The sequence below is a fragment of the Bos grunniens genome, chromosome 19 (assembly GCF_055505025.1).
Source record: "Bos grunniens cultivar Pamir isolate PY7600 chromosome 19, Bosgru_T2T1.0, whole genome shotgun sequence".
Taxonomy (NCBI): domain Eukaryota; kingdom Metazoa; phylum Chordata; class Mammalia; order Artiodactyla; family Bovidae; genus Bos; species Bos grunniens.
In genome coordinates this window covers 2,069,872-2,086,822 of record NC_141183.1, presented here as the reverse complement: position 1 = coordinate 2,086,822, position 16,951 = coordinate 2,069,872, and the positions used below count along the sequence as shown (strand labels likewise).

The following is a 16,951-nucleotide window of genomic DNA, read 5'->3' as shown; positions in this document are numbered from 1 at the left end:
TTCTTCTAAGGAGCAGGCATCCTTTAATTTCATGGCCACAGTCACCATCCACGGTGGTTTTGGAGCTCAAGAAAATGAAGTCTGTCACTGTTTGAATTGTTTCCCCATCTATTTGCCATGAAGTGATGGGACCAGGTGCCGTGGTCTTAGTTTTTTGAATGTTGAGTTTTGAGCCAGCTTTTTCACTGTCCTCTTTCACCTTTGCAACCAGTGCAAGTTTGATGCATGAAGCAGGGCCCCCACACCAGTGCTCTGGGACAACCCAGAGGGATAGGGTGGGGAGGGAGGGGGAATCGGGATTCAGGATGAGGGGGACACATGTATACCTTTGGCCGATTCCTGTTGATGTATGGCAGGAACCATCACAAGATCGTAAAGTAATTATCCTCCTATTAAATAAATTTTAAAAAGAAGAGGTTCTTTAGTTACTCTTAACACTCTGACATTAGAGTGGTGTCATCTGCATATCTGAGGTTATTGATATTTTTCCTGGCAATTTTGATCCCAGCTTGTGCTTCATCCAGCCCAGCATTTCGCATGATGTGCTCTGCATAGAAGTTAAATAAGCAGGGTGACAACTTATAGCCTTGATGTACTCCTTTACATTTGGAACCAGTTCATTGTTCCATATCCAGTTCTAACTGTTGCTTCTTGGACTGAATACAGGCTTGTCAGGAGGCAAGTGAGGTGATCTGGTATTCCCATCTCTCTAAAAATTTTCCATAGTTTGCTGTGATCCACACAGTCTAACGATTTAGTGTAGTCAATGTAACAGAAATAGATGTTTTTCTGAAATTCTCTTCCTTTTTCTATGATCCAACAGATGTTGGCAATTTGATCTCTGGTCCCTACCTTTTCTAAATTCAGCTTGTACATCTGGAAGCTCTCAGTTCATGTACTGTTGAAGCCTAGCTTGAAGTATTTTGAGCATTACCTTGCTTATCATGTGAAATGAGTGCAGTTGTGAGATAGTTTGAATTCTTTGGCATTGCCCTTCTTTGGGATTGGAATGAAAACTGACCTTTTCTAGTCCTGTGGCCACTGCTGAGTTTCCCAAATTTGCTGGAATATTGAGTGCAGCACTTAGCAGCAGCTTCTTTTAGGATTTGAAATAGCTTAGCTGGAATTCCATCACATCCACTAGCTTTTTTCGTGGGAATGGTTCCTAAGGCTCACTTGACTTCGTACTCCAGCATGTCTGGCTCTAGCTGAGTGATCACACCACTGTGGTTATCCAGGTCATTAAGACCTTTTTTGTATAGTTCTGTGTATTCTTGCCACCTCTTCTTAATATCTTCTGCTTCTGTTAGGGCCACAGCATTTCTATCCTTTATTGTACCCATCTTTGCATGAAATGTTCCCTTGGTATCTCTAATTTTTAAAAAATATTTATTTATTTGGCCATGCCAAGTCTTCAGTTCAGTTCAGTTCAGTTCAGTCGTGTCCAACTCTTGCAACCCCATGAATCACAGCACGCCAGGCCTCCCTGTCCATCACCAACTCCTGGAGTTTTCTCAAACCCATGTCCATCAAGTTGGTGATGCCATCCAGCCATCTCATCCTCTGTCATCCCCTTCTCATCCTGCCCTCAATCTTTCCCAGCATCATGGTCTTTTGCAATGAGTCAGCTCTTTGCATCAGGTGGCCAAAGTATTGGAGTTTCAGCTTTAGCATCAGTCCTTCCATTGAACACCCAGGACTGATCTTCTTTAGGATGGATTGGTTGGATCTCCTTGCAGTCCAAGGGACTTTCAAGAGTCTTCTCCAACACCACAGTTCAAAAGCATCAATTCTTTGGCACTCAGCTTTCTTTATAGTCCAACTCTCACATCCATATGTGACCACTGGAAAAACCATAGCCTTCACTAGACGGACCTTTGTTGGCAAAGTAATGTCTCTGCTTTTCAATATGCTGTCTAGGTTGGTCATGACTTTCCTTCCAAGGACTAAGCGTCTTTTAATTTCATGGCTGCAATCACCATCTGCAGTGATTTTGAAGCCCCCAAAAATAAAGTCAGCCACTGTTTCCACTGTTTCCCCATCTATTTGCCATGAAGTGATGGGACCAGATGCCATGATCTTCGTTTTCTGAATGTTGAGCTTTAAGCCGACTTTTTCACTCTCCTCTTTCACTTTCATCAAGAGGCTCTTTAGTTCTTCTTCACTGTCTGCCACAAGGGTGGTGTCATCTGCATATCTGAGGTTATTGATATTTCTCCCAGCAATCTTGATTCCAGCTTGTGCTTCTTCCAGCCCAGCGTTTCTCATGATGTACTCTGCATATAAGTTAAATAAGCAGGGTGAATATACAGCCTTTATGTACTCCTTTTCCTATTTGGAATCAGTCTGTTGTTCCATGTCCAGTTTTAACTATTGCTTCCTGACCTGCATACAGGTTTCTCAAGAGGCAGGTCAGGTGATCTGGGATTCCCATCTCTTGAAGAATTTTCCACAGTGGCATATGGTATCTTCAGTCTTCTTGCAGCATGCAGAATCTTACATTGCAATTTGTGGGATCTAGTTCCTGGGCCAGGGATTGAACCTGGACCCCCTGCATTGGGAGCAGAGTCTTAACACCTCCAGGGAAGCCCCCAATCTCTTCTTATAAAAGTATGGAGGGTAAGAATTTAGGCTCTGGAGTCAGACAGCCCAGGTTTGGATTCTAAGTCGGCACTAAATAGCTGTAAGATATTGGGCGCAGTTACTTCAGGTTTTTGAGGTTTAGTTCTCTGAACTCAGAGAATGTATATATAAAGCAGTAGCACTTTACAGGGTTAGGACTGAGTCTCTCCAAGAGCATTCGCTATCACAGTGCTGGTAAATTGCTCATCAGAGTACTTGGTAAATAGTAGATGCTAAGAGAAGTTTCTATTCCCTTCTTTATTCTCTTGTTATTCCTAAAACTATGGTACTACATATACCATTCGACAAGAAGTTAATTGTGTGCTAGTGCTGAAAGCATATAAGGATTGATGTTCATAAAGCAAAATAATGTTATAGTCCTTTTTTTAAATGGTTGCCGCGTGTCCGTACCGGATAGTGCAGCAGCTTTTAGATGTTTATGTCAGACTTTAACTGTAATCATGTGTCTCAGTTGTAATGACACTTTGATGCTTCTTAAAGAGGCGGTCTTCTCGATGTTGTACGTAAGGTGAAAATTGAAAATAGGAGTATCTTTCTAGGAAAACAGATCACTTATAGAAAACATCTTACATTAAATATGACTGAGCAAATTATGTCTGTGGATTTTTTCCCTTTAGATCTCACTATTTATGCTCATCCTCCTGGGACTAACTCATTCTGAAAATATTATAATTATATGTATAATTTTAATACCTTCGTGCACTTCAGTTTTTTTTCTTGTCCAAATGATAGAGGTAAGCAGTTTTACTTACTTTATTTTTACCTTGACCATGTAGCTCGTTAATTAAATCTTTTCTGATAGGGGAGCAGGTACATTTAATAAAATTTTAGAAATTATTCAATTGTTGGTAAATTCTGAAAAGAAGACATGAAAATTGTATGAAGCTAAAAGTTTCAAATACCCAGAACCCATTATTCACACCCGGAAGGAAGCAGGTAAATCCATTAAGAAATGCAACAGGAAACCCAACTGTGGTTTATGAATTCCAAGAGGGGATTGTAACTGATTATGTTTTTCCCACTGTTACAGAACTCTCTCTTCTCACCATGAAGTGGAAGTTTCCCATTTCAATTTTGATAAACATCTGAAATTATTTTTGTGCTTAGCTCCACCTTTCCCTGTAACAGAGGACTGCAGGGAAGATGTGATATTTTATGCTCTTTGTACCACTAAAAGTCAGTAGATTGCTTTGGGGGTGAGTGGTTGGTGAAGGAAGGGAAGCAAGATACTGTTAGGAACTTCTGGGAGGATCCAAGTACCGCTGAGAATTCTGGGGACGTGACAGCAGATCCCAACCACTTCACATTTGTGTGTTCAGTCACTTCCACTAAAAAGAAACTGTGAATCCCCACTGCACAGAACTGGGGCTTCCCAGGTCGTGCTAGAGGTAAAGGCCTTGCCTGCCAGTGCAGGAGACATAAGAGATGCAGGTTTGATCCCTGGGTCAGGAAGGTCCCCTGCAGGAGGGCACGGCAATCCACTCCGGTATTCTTGCCTGGAAAATCCCATGGACAGAGGAGCCTGGCGGGCTACAGTCCATGGGGGTCACACAGAGTCGGAGACAACTGAAGTGACTTAGCACATTTGCACTCACGCTCTGCACAGAGTCCGAATACAGAAAGTATTGGAGATTATAACCAAGGAAGGGTGTCACCTCCTGACAGATTTTAGTGTCATAGAACAAGTCTTGTCCCAATTCACGGAGCATTCCCTCATGTCCTGTGAAACAGCAAGTCATGTGATACAGGTGTATTTAGCATAAGAACGTTATATTCGTCATGCAGAGAAATTTCATACAGCCCTTGCTTTTTTCAACAGTTGTCCTCTATGTATCACAGAAGGTCCGAGAGTCAGGACTCTGAGAAGAGTGCAACTGGTAAAATGATTCTACCAATCTTCATAGTAAGAAAATATTTCTATTGAATATATACTACATAGGATTTATAGCCACATGATGCACTTGCTCTTATTCAAAGAATGGCAAATTGAAATGCTCGCCCAAATACCTGCTCTTACTGTTTTTATGGGCTTCCCGGGTGGCTCACTGGTAAAGAATCTGCCTGCCAATGCAGCAGACAGCCCACTCCGGTATTCTTGCCTGGGAAATCCCATGGACAGACAGAGGAGCCTGGCGGGCTACAGTCCGTGGGGGTGCAGAGAGTCGGACACGACTGAGTGACGACCACTACCATCACCACCGCTGTGTTCTATAATCAAATGGAATGGTAGTAGAACCTAAAGGTATTTTTCTGTATAGAGTGTATGCTTAGTCATTCGGTCATGTCTGACTCTTTCGGACCCTGTGGACTGTAGCTCACCAGGCTCCTCCGTCCATGGGATTTTTAAGGCAAGAACAGTATAGTATATACCAGAAATTCTAAAGTCTAGATTGCTGTTATTACTGCTATTACTATACATTGCTGATATATGTATCCAAAGACAATTCGAGGGGGTTTATAAGAAATACCAAAGGTGGTGTGTGCCTAAAAATCATTTCAGTACAGATTAAAACAGAAGATAATTTGAATAATGAAGAATAAAGAGAGCAAAGTAAGTGGAATTTTCTACTGGGAAAGATACTGAAGCGAAACGTAAATATTATTTCCGTGCATCATAGTAAATGAGGAGTAAGGGGGAAAGAGTGGACCACAGGCTTCTTGTTTTCTCTTCTTGGCAGAAAAGGAGTTTAACGAGCGAGAACATTTTCTAAATGTTTAGAAATTCATAAACGTGTAAAATGTATGCATTGCACACGGGTGTTTGTGTCCTGAACGTTTGTTCCTCTTGTTTCACCCATGTACACGGAGACGCGTCACACGTGGCGGTTTTCTGCTGGCCGTGAATAAATGCCAAAGTTGCACAATTATCTAACCTCCGCATCGTTGTGTTTTTTGCAACTTTTCCCCTATAGTTGATTTCTAGTCTCAGAGAGTCATGGTTGAAAAGGATGCTTGTTGTGATTTCAGTTTTCTTCAGTTTCTCAGGGCCTGGTTTTTGGCCTAGCGTGTGCTCCGTTCCAGGAATGTTCCATGTGCGCTTGACAGGAATATATTCTGCTGCTTTGGGATGAAATTTATATGTATATATAAAGTCCAATTGATCTAATACATGACTTAAGGCCAATGCTGGTTTCTTTGTTTTCTGCCCGGATGATCTGTCCATTGATATAAGTGAGACATTAAAGTCTCCTGCTCCTGGGGATTCCCAGGTGGCACGGTAGTAAAGAATCCACCTGCAGTGCAAGAGATGTAAGAGCCGTGGATTCGATCCCTGGGTCGGGAAGGTCCCCTGGAGGAGGAAATGGCAATCCTCTCACCCCAGTATTCTTGCCTGGGAAATCCCACGGACAGAGGAGCCTGGCAGGCTACGGTCCACGGGGGGGCAAAGAGTCAGACATGAGTGAGCACGCGCGCATCACTTATCACTCCCGTTGCGTTACCGTCCGCTTCTCCTTGTGTGTCTGCTAACATTTACTTTATTTAGGCGCTTCTACTTTGGATGCCTATGTATTTACAGTTGCGTCTCTTCTTGTTTGATTGATCCCTAAGTCCTGAATGTCCTTCTTTGTCTCATATCACCGTCTTTGTTTAAAGTCTGTTTTGTCTGATGTGAGCGTGGCTGCGTTTGCACGTGAGCTGTCTTTGCGTTGCAGGGAATACCTTTTTCCATCCGTTTACTTCTGTATCTGTCTTTAGCTCTGAAGTGAGTCCCTTGTAGGCAGCATATATAAGGTTGGTTTGAGAAACTTCTCCATGTGAGAAGCATTTTATAAGACTTTTATCAAATTTGTAAGAAAATGATCAAATCTCCTATGGCAGAAGGCATATTCCGCCCGTGGAGCTTGAATCCCAAGATGATACTAATATTCTAATCATTTTTCATTGCCTTTAGCCGTACCTTCAGATCATCGTTTTTCTTTTTATTATACGGTGCCTGGAAATGAAGTATGGAAAAGAAACAATGAGGAAAGATCCATTTTTCAGGTTGGGAGAACATTAACATCTGAATATAATTTAAACATGTAATGTGTATAGCAGTTCTTTTAACATCATTTTATTAGTATGGATTTACTATCTAAACTCTTGGCTAGGCCCACTGGGAAATATTATTCTGAAAAAATAAAACAAAAACAAAAAAAATGAGAATTACTTTGAGTGCAGTAATACAGTTTCGACACGGGTCTTGTGATTTTGGGCAAGTTGGGTGTTTGTCTTGTGAGCTGCTCACGCAGTGGTTAAGCTTCAAGCGTTGTTTTTTCTCCCGCTTATGGGAAGAACAGGTCTCTGAGTAGAAGACGCAGGAATGAAAAATGAGCTCATTGTGAAATGTTCTGAAAAGGCGAGAGAGGCCAGTTATGGTGATCGTTTATGATGCAACGGGATGATGACCTAGATGGTAACAGACTAAAAAGACTAAGTCTGTATTTGAGAGGATTTAAAGAGCTGGTCGATGGATGGGATAAAAAGTTTTAAAGAGAATAAATAGTCAAAGAGTATTTCATGGGACTTGGCTACTTGAGGGAGTTGTTACTGTCAAGGAGAATCCTGTTCGTCATTATGTAATCATTTACATTCCTGTAAAACAGAAAAAGAATTAAATCATTGAAGCCATATTCTCCTGGTAGTGGTTGTACAGTTAGAATTTCATTTTAATGTTTTTATTTTCTCTGTAGAATCTCTCCAAGCAGAGGGGAATATCGTCCAAACCCAGAAGAACCGGAAGAAGAGGATGAAGACGTTCAAACGGAAAGGGTGAAAACGGCGAATGCACTCACTGCGTCCAGCTTGGATGAGGTGAGAACAAGCAACTGGGCCGCTGGTGAAGTACTGAAATAGTCAGCTTGTCTTGTAGAGTGGACAGAGTGCTGGCTTTTAGTGTGAAAACTTGCGATTGCATCCTCAGTCCTTCCGTTTGTAGCTCATATTCAGGTCGTTACCTTTTGAAGGATTTATCCAGTCTTCGCTCTTAATTTTCTCTTCTTCGATTTTTTTGGTGGATTTTAATCTTCATTCATCAGAGCAGTTCAAGAATTCTGATATTCTTTATCAATTTTTAACAAAATCCCACACCTTGAAGAGTTTCAATTCCATTTTGCTATATATTGAAATTGTCATGTCAATAATTCTAAATAGCGTATGAAAAAGCGTAGGTGAATTCATACTGCATTAAAATTAATAAGGAGGGCAATTAATGCCAAAGGCAAGGTTAGCGTAACACAAAGGAAATAACATTTGCTTAGGAATTAGTTTCATAAGAAGTTGATAAAGAAGTCCTCAAGCGTAAATGTACATTTGAGGGTTTTATTTGAAACAAGAGGCTGAATTACTATTGGCACAAAAAATCTGGTTAAATTCGTAGCCTAGGAAATGAAAGTTGAAACATGAATGCGCAAAATATGAAATATTTAAGAGGAAAATCATGCTCTCCCATGTTTTCTAGAAGCCAGTAATAATGGCAAGCTGTTTACACAAGGAATATAAACAGGAAAAGAAAAGGTGCTTTTCAGCAAGAAAGACGAAAACAGCCGTTCGGAATGTTTCCTTCTGTATTAACAAAGGTTTGGATAATGTATTGTTTATTAGGATGTTCCTTATTCTCTAGTTTTAGCACTAGGAAGGGAATGCTTTTCATTCTTTCAGTCTGTTCATATATCTCAGTTAACATGTAATTATAAAAATACTTGACTTGCTGGCAGAGAGACGTTTTTATTTCAAAATCCTGTCCCAGATCAAATGTCAAGAAAACCAACTTATCTTAGATCCAGATGTCCAAACTCTTCTCATGTAAATCCGCAGTCTTTTCATTCACATAGAAATGACAGAGGTGCTGTCTGAAAATGCTATTTTATTTCAAACATTCCTGAGCTAAGTGATTTTGGGTTAGCCGATTTTTTAAGAACAGAAAGTGATGGTGAGCCTTTTTCCAGGTGAAGTACTGGGACTGCTGGGGCACAATGGAGCTGGGAAGAGCACTTGTATTAAGATGATAACTGGAGACACAAAGCCGACCGCGGGAGTGGTACGTGGCGTGGGGGGCAGCCCAGCTCACGGCCGGGGGAATGTCCTGTTCAGTGTCAGCGGCCTCTTCTGTTGTTCTCATCAGTCAGTCAAATGGTTTATGTTTTACTGAAGTATAGCTGATTTAGTGCTGTGCCGATATCTGCCATACAGCAGTGCAGTTCAGTCGCCTGGTCATGTCCGGCCCTTTGCGACCCCGGGGACTGCAGCACACCGGACTTCCCTCTCCAGCAGTGTGACTCAGTTATACACATATATACACTCTTTTTTTTGACACTCTTTTCCATTATGGTTTATCACGTTGTATATAGTTCCCTGTGCTCCAGCAGGACCTCGTTTAGCCATCCTGTGAATATATTTATATATGTATATAGTTTGCTTATACCAACCCCAGACTCCCAGTTCACCCTCTCCCTCCCCACGTCCTCCTTGACAATCACAGTCTGCCCTCTATGTCTGTGAGTCTCTAGATAAGTTTATTGGTGCCGTATTTGAGATTTCACACATATGTGCTACTGTGTGATATTTGTTTTTCTCTCTGTGACTGACTTGACTTAGTGAAATAATCTGCAGTTGCATCCACGCTGCTGCGCACGGCATTCTTTCGTTCCTTTTCGAGGCTGCACATCCATCGTACGTGCGTGCCCCATCCTCTCTGTCTGCTCCTCTGTTGATGGACACGGAGGTTGTCTCCATGTCTTGGCTGTTGTGACTAGCGCTGCTCTGAACATAGGGCTGCAGGTATTTTTTTTTATGATAATTTCATCTGGGTATACGCCCAGGACTTCGATTGCTGGACCACATGGTAATTGTCCTTTACGTTTTCCGAGGAGCCTCCATACTGTCTTCCGTAGTGGCTGCACGAGCTTGCATTCCCACCAGCAGTGTAAGAAGGTTCACTTTTCTCCACACTCTCTCCAGCGTCAAATGATTTAAGAAAAAAAAAAGAATAAACAGATGAATTTATAAAACTCCTCTTGCATGCTGAAGAAGGGCTGTGGCTGAATGGTCGTTTCTCCCTCCTTCAGCAGTGGGAGGAGGGTCAAAGCGGCAGGCAGGTGACGCTGACCTTTGCTGTTCGATGCAGGTGGTTTTCAGGGACAGCGGAACACCTCCGACGCGACAGGCAGGCGGTGGCTTCAGGCATCTGGGGTACTGTCCACAGGAGGACGTGCTGTGGCCCGACCTCACGGTCCGAGAACACCTGGACTTGTACTCGGCCGTGAAAGGCCTGACCAAAGAGGAGGCTGCTCTCAGCGTTTCAAGGTGTGATGCGAAGCCTCCAGCACGCGGTTTGTAGCTGGAGGAAGGGGGGACACAGAACTTACTAAGGAAATGTGAAAAGGAGATGATGAACCATGCCTCTAACTTGCATGCAAATGATTGAAAATCTGAACGAGAACCAAGTCATGACATGTATTGTTTGGGGCCCTGTGAATGAGGCTTCGTGCACATCTCTCCAACTGAAAGTGCTGGGGTGCCCTAGATGTTTTAGGCACGGACGTAATCAGAGTGCTTCCCGCAGGCTGGCGGACGCGCTGAAGCTACAGGACCAGATGGCGCTCCCCGCCAAGGCCTTACCCGAGGGGGCCAAGAGAAAGGTAGGACCAGGCCGCCCCCCGCCCCCGCGCGCACCCAGGCTGGCGCCGACGCGGCTCCTCTCTGTTGCAGCTGAGGTTCGCGCTGAGCGTCCTGGGGAGCCCGGCTCTGCTGCTCCTAGACGAGCCGACCACAGGGATGGACCCCGAGGGGCAGCTGCAGATGTGGTGAGGGGCGTCATATGAAGTGTCGGTGTCAACCGTCTAAGTCTGGAGCAATGGCTCATTGAGGTTTCACGTTTTCTCCACTGACCTTTGAGGCTCAGACCCTGTATTGTTTGATTCACTGAAATTCAACATATTGATGGCTCAGATGGTAAAGAATCTTCCTGCAATGCAGGAGACCCGGGTTCTATCCCTGGGTCTGGAGGATCCCCTGGAGAAGGGAAGGGCAACCCACTTCAGTGTTCTTGCCTGGGGAATCCCGCGGACAGAGGGGCCTGGTGGGCTACAGTCCATGGGGTCACAAAGAGTCGGACCCGACTGAGCAACTATCACTCACTCACTCAGATTTCCTCAAGGAAGACAAAAATTGACATTTTAAGAATCAAATGGGCTCTTGAAGGCGCTCCATAGACTTCTTTCTCTTGCTGGTCCTCCCGCTGCCTCTTTCTTCCTGATTTATTTTTCAGTCGTTGAAAACCCTGCAGTGTGGTGTTCTCCTGCTCTTCAAACAAACACCGAGTCAGGCACACTTTTAAAACATCTGCTTTTCATTCTAAGAGCCTGTTGACTTGGTGATATAATTACCTAACACACGACAATTTTTCTTCTTTCTCTCCAAAGATTTTTTTTTTCTTGCAACATAATCTAAGCATTCTCTGTTAAGACTTCCTTGGTCATTCCCGTTCATCAATTTTCCCAGATAACCTTCGAAGTGCAAACAGTCCCTTACTCTGTCTCTAGGCAGGCAATCCAGGCCATTGTTAAAAGCTCTGCGAGGGGCGCCCTGCTGACCACCCACTCCATGGCCGAGGCGGAGGCCGTGTGCGACCGCGTGGCCGTCATGGTGTCCGGGAGGCTGAGGTGGGTGCCTGGCTGGCGCGAGGACCCCTCCCCCGCATCCGCAGGGGCGGAGAGCCCAGGAGGCGTCTCTTGTCTTTCAACTCTTCTTTCCCTTCCCTGGACCAGGTGTATTGGTTCCGTTCAGCATCTGAAAAGCAAGTTCGGCAAAGACTATTTACTGGAGGTGAAGGTGAAGGCGCTCACCCTGGTGGAGCCTCTGCACACGGAGATTCTCAAGCTCTTCCCCCAGGCTGCTCGGCAGCAGAGGTGAGGGCCGCCCCAGGTGTGAGGCCTCCAGCACCCACGGCCTCGGTCGTCCAGAGGATGGGAAGAGGGAGCCCCGGCGGCCTGTCGGTTACAAACAGGCTGTGGAGGGGCCACTAGGAAGGAGGGAGGGGCCTCCCTCGCCGCCCAGCCGTAAAGAGTCCGCCTGCGATGTGGGCTTTGATCCCCGGGTCAGGAAGATCCCCTGGAGGAGGAAATGGCAACCCTCTCCAGTATTCTTGCCTGGGGAATCCCATGGACAGAGGAGTCCAGCGGGCTACGGTCCATGGGGTCGCAAAGAGTCAGACATGACTGAGCAGCTAAACAGCAACAAGGACACACAGGAGACAGACAACACCTGAAAGTTATTCTCAGTGAGTGTTTCGTATTAATGGGTGGACAGTATGCGTGTCCGTGTGTGTGTGTAAACTGTGGAATGACAGAGATTAGGGGGAAGGTACAAGCTTGATCATCAATTTAATGGTTTTTTTAAACAGACAATGAAAATTCTGTATCAGTCTATAACATTTTACCAAATACGAAATCACACCAAGAGCTCGAACAGACTCACATGCCTCAGAAAGGCTGACTTTGCCTTAATGGGGAGGGGGGGGGGGGGGGTTTAAGATGTCCCTGGGGATTCTGCAGGCAGGAATGCTGGAGTGGGTTGCAGTTTCCTGCTCCAATTGGGGTTTGGATTTATCTCTCCCACTAACCTCTTTGGCCCCGTCAGCTCTTAGTGACAGCCCACGGGCTCTTCCCCGACTCGCGTGGACTCTTTGTTGTGGCCCGCGGACTCTAGCTTTGGCTCGTGGTCTTAGTTGCTCCTAGGCATGTGGGATCTTAGTTCCCCAATCAGGGATCAAACCTGAGCCCCCCTGCATTGCAGGGTGGATTCCTAAACCCTGGACCACAGGGAACTTCCCTGACTCTATCTTAAATTAATTGACTATAAATAATTTGATCCTCCCTATAGTTCCTTTGGGCTTCCCTCGTGGCTCAGATGGTAAAGAATCTGCCCGCCATGTAGGAAATCCAGTTTCAGTCCCTGGGATGGGAAGATCCCCAGGATGGGAAGATCCCCCTGGAGAATGGAATGGTTCCTTTAAAGTTGCGTGAGGTCAGCTGTGAGTTACAAATAAAGATAAGCAAACCCATGTGAATAGCAGACTGAGCCAGAATTTCATTGAAAGGTGTACAGTTTTCTTACATACTACTACTCTTTTTAAAAACTATTACTTATGAGCACATATCATGCTGGAGGCTGGACACTGTGTATGGACTAGATAGATAGACGAGGTTCTTACGGTGCTTGAGTCCTTTTGAGGAAAGGGTATTAGCAAAGGAAGATGCAAATGAATGAGGGTTAAGGGTGGACTTTAAGGCTGAGCAGGTTTGGCCGGTGGAAGAATGGGGATAAGAGTCACTCTTTTGAGAAAACATCACGTGTAAACACTCAAGAGTGAGCTCTGTGCGCAGAAGACGGAGAGAAAGCTCATATCCATGATGTGTAAAGAGATGTCTGCACATTTGTTCTCTACCTGTGTCCCTGTTTCTGCTCTGCATATAGGTGTCTGTACATTTGTTCTCTACATGTGTGTCTCTGTGTCTGCTCTGCAAATAGGTTCATCTGTACATTTGTTCTCTATATCTGTGTCTCTGTGTCTGCTCTGCAAATAGGCTCATCTGTACCATTTTTCTAGATTCCACGTACATGCGTTAATGTACAATATTTACTTTTCTCTTCAAGGGGGAAGGGGCTGTGGGGTGAATCAGGGAGATGACTGATAGTATGTATAAAATAGACAATTAATGAGAACCTACTGAAGATCACGGGGAACCCTACTCAGTGCTCTGTGGTGATCTAATGGGAAAGAAATGCAAACCAGAGGGGATAGGATCTGTATCCATATGAGGCTGATTCATTCTGCTGCACAGCAAAGACTAACAACAGTGTAAAGAACTGTCTCCAGTGAAAATTAACTTAAAAACCCCCAAGGACGTAATAAATAAAAAGGAGAAAGTTATTAAGTGTGTGTGAATTTAATTCTTTTGAGAAGTCTAAAGGAGAAGGACCAAAGAATGTTCACTGAATTGTGCAACATGAGGTCCCGGATGGACATATTTGGGAAGGCTAGAGGTCAGGGAAGAATTTTTTAAAGGGAGAGAGCTCTACAAATTTTAATTCTTGTACAAAAGATTGAAAAGAAGAAAATTGGATTAAAAGGTTCCAGGGAGCATAGAAAGATTGGCTTTTGAGAGTAAGAAATAAAATACAAAAGAAAGACACCACAGGCCAAGTGTGAAAGTGTATCAGAGTGATTTTTCAGAATTTATCTTGAACAGTAAGTTAGGGGCAAGCAGATTTTTATGACGAAAGATAATTTTTTGGCTCAGATTCATGCTTTATCAAATTAAACTATTCGCCTTTTATTTAAAGGAAACGTTTAAAAAATTAAAGAATTAAAAAATTCTTTGGTTATTTTAGCTGTCAAGGCCTTCCCAATACTGTAATGTTGAAGGATAGTAACTCTCCCTCTTTCCTCCTCCCAGATATTCGTTCGTGATGGCATATAAATTAGCCATAGAGGACGTCCACCCTCTGTCTCAGACCTTTTCCAAATTAGAGGCAGGTGAGTTTAGACTGTTGAAACTTAATGTACGGGAAATATTTTCATATGGAATGGATATCACATAACTTCAAGGACAAAACGTATAGCATCAGTCAAGCCTTGGAAAATTTCCCCTAGAATAGTCTTAAAAATCTTAAAGGGAATGCATGGGCGACCCTAGACTTGGCTTCACGCCACCCGATTCCCCCTCTGCTCACGAGGAAATAAGTCAGAACACTCTGTCCTGGTTCCCTTGCATACCATTGGAGCATAATTATCGTTGTGGCATCCCAAAGAACACCAAGGCGAGCTTCTGGCAGCTCCAGGTTTGTCAAAGTCAGAGGCACAAGAGCAGAAGCTTGGAGCCACGGATTCAATCTAACTGTGGATACCTTCTACTCCACTGATCCGTGTGCTTATGTCGGTGCTGGGACGACTGAAAACACGCAGGGATGAGACTGGCGAGTCAGGGTCGGAGAGGCGGTTCTGAACTGGTTTCAGAGGCGCTGAGCACAGCTCACGCTGGGTGTTTCTGGTACCTTGACATGTGAGAAGCATGGCGTTTACTGAACGGGGGCCAGCAGGGAGTACACTCCGTGGATCTGTAAATACAGACCAGGAGCAGAGGCTGAGGCGCTTAGGTGCATCACTGACTCACTGCGGGAGACAGTGAAGGGCGGGGAGCCTGGCGCGCTGCGGTCCACGGCGTCGCAAAGAGCCGGACACGACGTAAGCACTACACGACGTAAGCACTACACGACGTAAGCACTACACGACGTAAGCACTACACGACGTAAGCACTACACGACGTAAGCACTGCACGACGTAAGCACTACACGACAACAAAGCGATGCTCAGCAGTTGATTTGGAGGCCAAAGCACACAGGCACAGAGCCTCAGAAGGCCGCACGCTGAAAGAGCCACACGGTTCTCGGTAACGAGAGGGAGGCTTACAGGTCGTTTACACGGGGATGCAGTGCTCTTTTGACTAGCCGTATCAGCACTCTTTAATTTATCCTTCAAGAAAATGCAGTTTACTTGGCCCATATCCTAAAGTATCTCCTGAATTCGAAGTTGCTGTTAACGTTGCTGGCTTTGAAAATACTTCTGATGACAAATGTGCAGACCCTAACGTCAGCCCCTTTACTCGCAGTGAAACAGGCCTTCGACCTGGAAGAATACAGCCTTTCCCAGGCCACCTTGGAGCAGGTGAGGTTTTCAACCCTCGAGCATCAACCTAGGGCATCTTTGTGTGAGTCTCAGGGCACCCTCACCTTTCAGAAACACCCTGACATGGTCGTTGCCTTCTTTATTTTCTCTGACTTAGGTATTCTTAGAACTCTCCAAAGAGCAGGAGCTGGGGAATTTGGATGATGACGTGGATACGACAGTCAGATGGAAACTTCTGCCGCAGGAAGAGTCTTAAGACCCTGAACCTCCTCGAGCCGGATGTTAGCTCTCACTGCATCCTCAGTTCCCATAACTGTAGAAGAAGCTCTTGTTCTTGAAGTTAACACAGCATTCAGTAGTTCAGACATTCAATAACGGTTAAGGTTTTTATATTTTTTTATTTGATGTGGACCATTTTTAAAGATCTTATTGAATTTGTTACAGTACTGCTTCTGTTTTACGTTTGGGTTTCTTGCCCCTGTGTCACGTGGGGTATCTGCTCCCGGACCAGGGATGGAACCCACACCCCCTCTATCGGAAGGAGAAGTCTTAACCACTGGATCTCCAGGGAAATCCCGTGATTGGGTTTTAAATGGCTTTTTAAATTTTAGAATGGAGAGAAGAGGCAAAGATAGGGAAACGCAGCAGACAAAGTTAATGTAATCAGACCCTACACTGATCAGGCCTGTTTTGTGTTTAATTCATAAATCACATGATGTTAACATGTGCTGTGTTGTTCAATAAGGCTGACTGCTCAGCACGTGTTACAAATAAAATCTTTTAGGCTTTTTATAACCCTAGACTTTAAGCTTTAATCTTTTTAAAGCATTATTTACTTAAGTGAGTGAAGTTGCTTGGTTGTGTCCGACTCTTTGCGACCCCATGGACTGTAGCCTACCAGGCTCCTCCATCCATGGGATTTTCCAGGCAAGAGTACTGGAGTGGGATGCCATTTCCTTCTCCAGTGATTTACTTAAGTACCAACTTAATGTGACATGGACTGTCAGAAGATCTAAAAAGCTGATAGATGAAAGGACACAGCATAACTTTTAGACTTAATCATATAATCTGATTATAAAATGAATAAATGCTGGTTTCAGGGTGTATAGAAATTATGTGAGTGAAGATTACGGGAATCTGTAGTAAAACCACAGTAAATATTTTGGCTGACCTATGTTCAACATGCTTTTCAGGAGTACTTTTTCGAAGTTGGCATCAGTGAGCCTAGTAATTCTTTATACTTCTCACTTACATTTCCGGGATGTCTCCCATGTCGTTATAACCCTTCTGCATTCTGTAGCAACTTGATGGCATTCCTCTGGTGTTCTACCATGTCAGCCTTTTTCCTGTTCCCTGACAGTCTGGTTCCATGCACATTTATAAATAAAGCTGGGATGAGCTGCGTTGAAGTCTCATTTGATACAGTCTTAAGAGTACGGAGCTCAGATATCAACTCTTAGCTCTCTGCTCTGTGAGACTTTGCTCTCTGTTCTCTGACCCGTAGAAAAAGTCAGTGTCCGTCCTCGGCTTGCAAGCCAAGGAAGCAACAGGAAATTGTCATCTCAGGCTCCTTGACTCTGACTTTGCTCACCTGCTGACCTCTCTTATCTGCTCTGTGGTCAGCTCCTTTGTCTCCAGCTT

General features: G+C 44.3%; 1 protein-coding gene across 9 annotated transcripts in view; it reads left to right on the top strand.

The window, feature by feature from the left end:
- Positions 1-16,713, top strand: part of LOC147350951 (ATP-binding cassette sub-family A member 10-like) — a 54,540-nt gene extending 37,827 nt beyond the window's left edge. For 3 of the 9 annotated variants that reach the window (XM_086355881.1, XM_086355878.1, XM_086355877.1), the window contains 14 exons: positions 3,261-3,377; positions 4,463-4,546; positions 6,536-6,627; positions 7,317-7,437; positions 8,084-8,201; positions 8,571-8,662; positions 9,749-9,927; positions 10,187-10,262; positions 10,333-10,427; positions 11,166-11,285; positions 11,391-11,531; positions 14,082-14,161; positions 15,165-15,349; positions 15,468-16,713. In XM_086355881.1, the coding sequence (XP_086212007.1) occupies positions 3,261-3,377; positions 4,463-4,546; positions 6,536-6,627; positions 7,317-7,437; positions 8,084-8,201; positions 8,571-8,662; positions 9,749-9,927; positions 10,187-10,262; positions 10,333-10,427; positions 11,166-11,285; positions 11,391-11,531; positions 14,082-14,161; positions 15,165-15,349; positions 15,468-15,566 (1,599 nt within the window). In that variant the 3' untranslated portion in view covers positions 15,567-16,713. The remainder of the gene's footprint in view (positions 1-3,260; positions 3,378-4,462; positions 4,547-6,535; positions 6,628-7,316; positions 7,438-8,083; positions 8,202-8,570; positions 8,663-9,748; positions 9,928-10,186; positions 10,263-10,332; positions 10,428-11,165; positions 11,286-11,390; positions 11,532-14,081; positions 14,162-15,164; positions 15,350-15,467) is intronic. The other 6 variants (XM_086355883.1, XM_086355880.1, XM_086355884.1 and 3 more) reach the window with 5 other exon arrangements.
- The last annotated feature ends 238 nt before the right edge of the window (positions 16,714-16,951 follow it).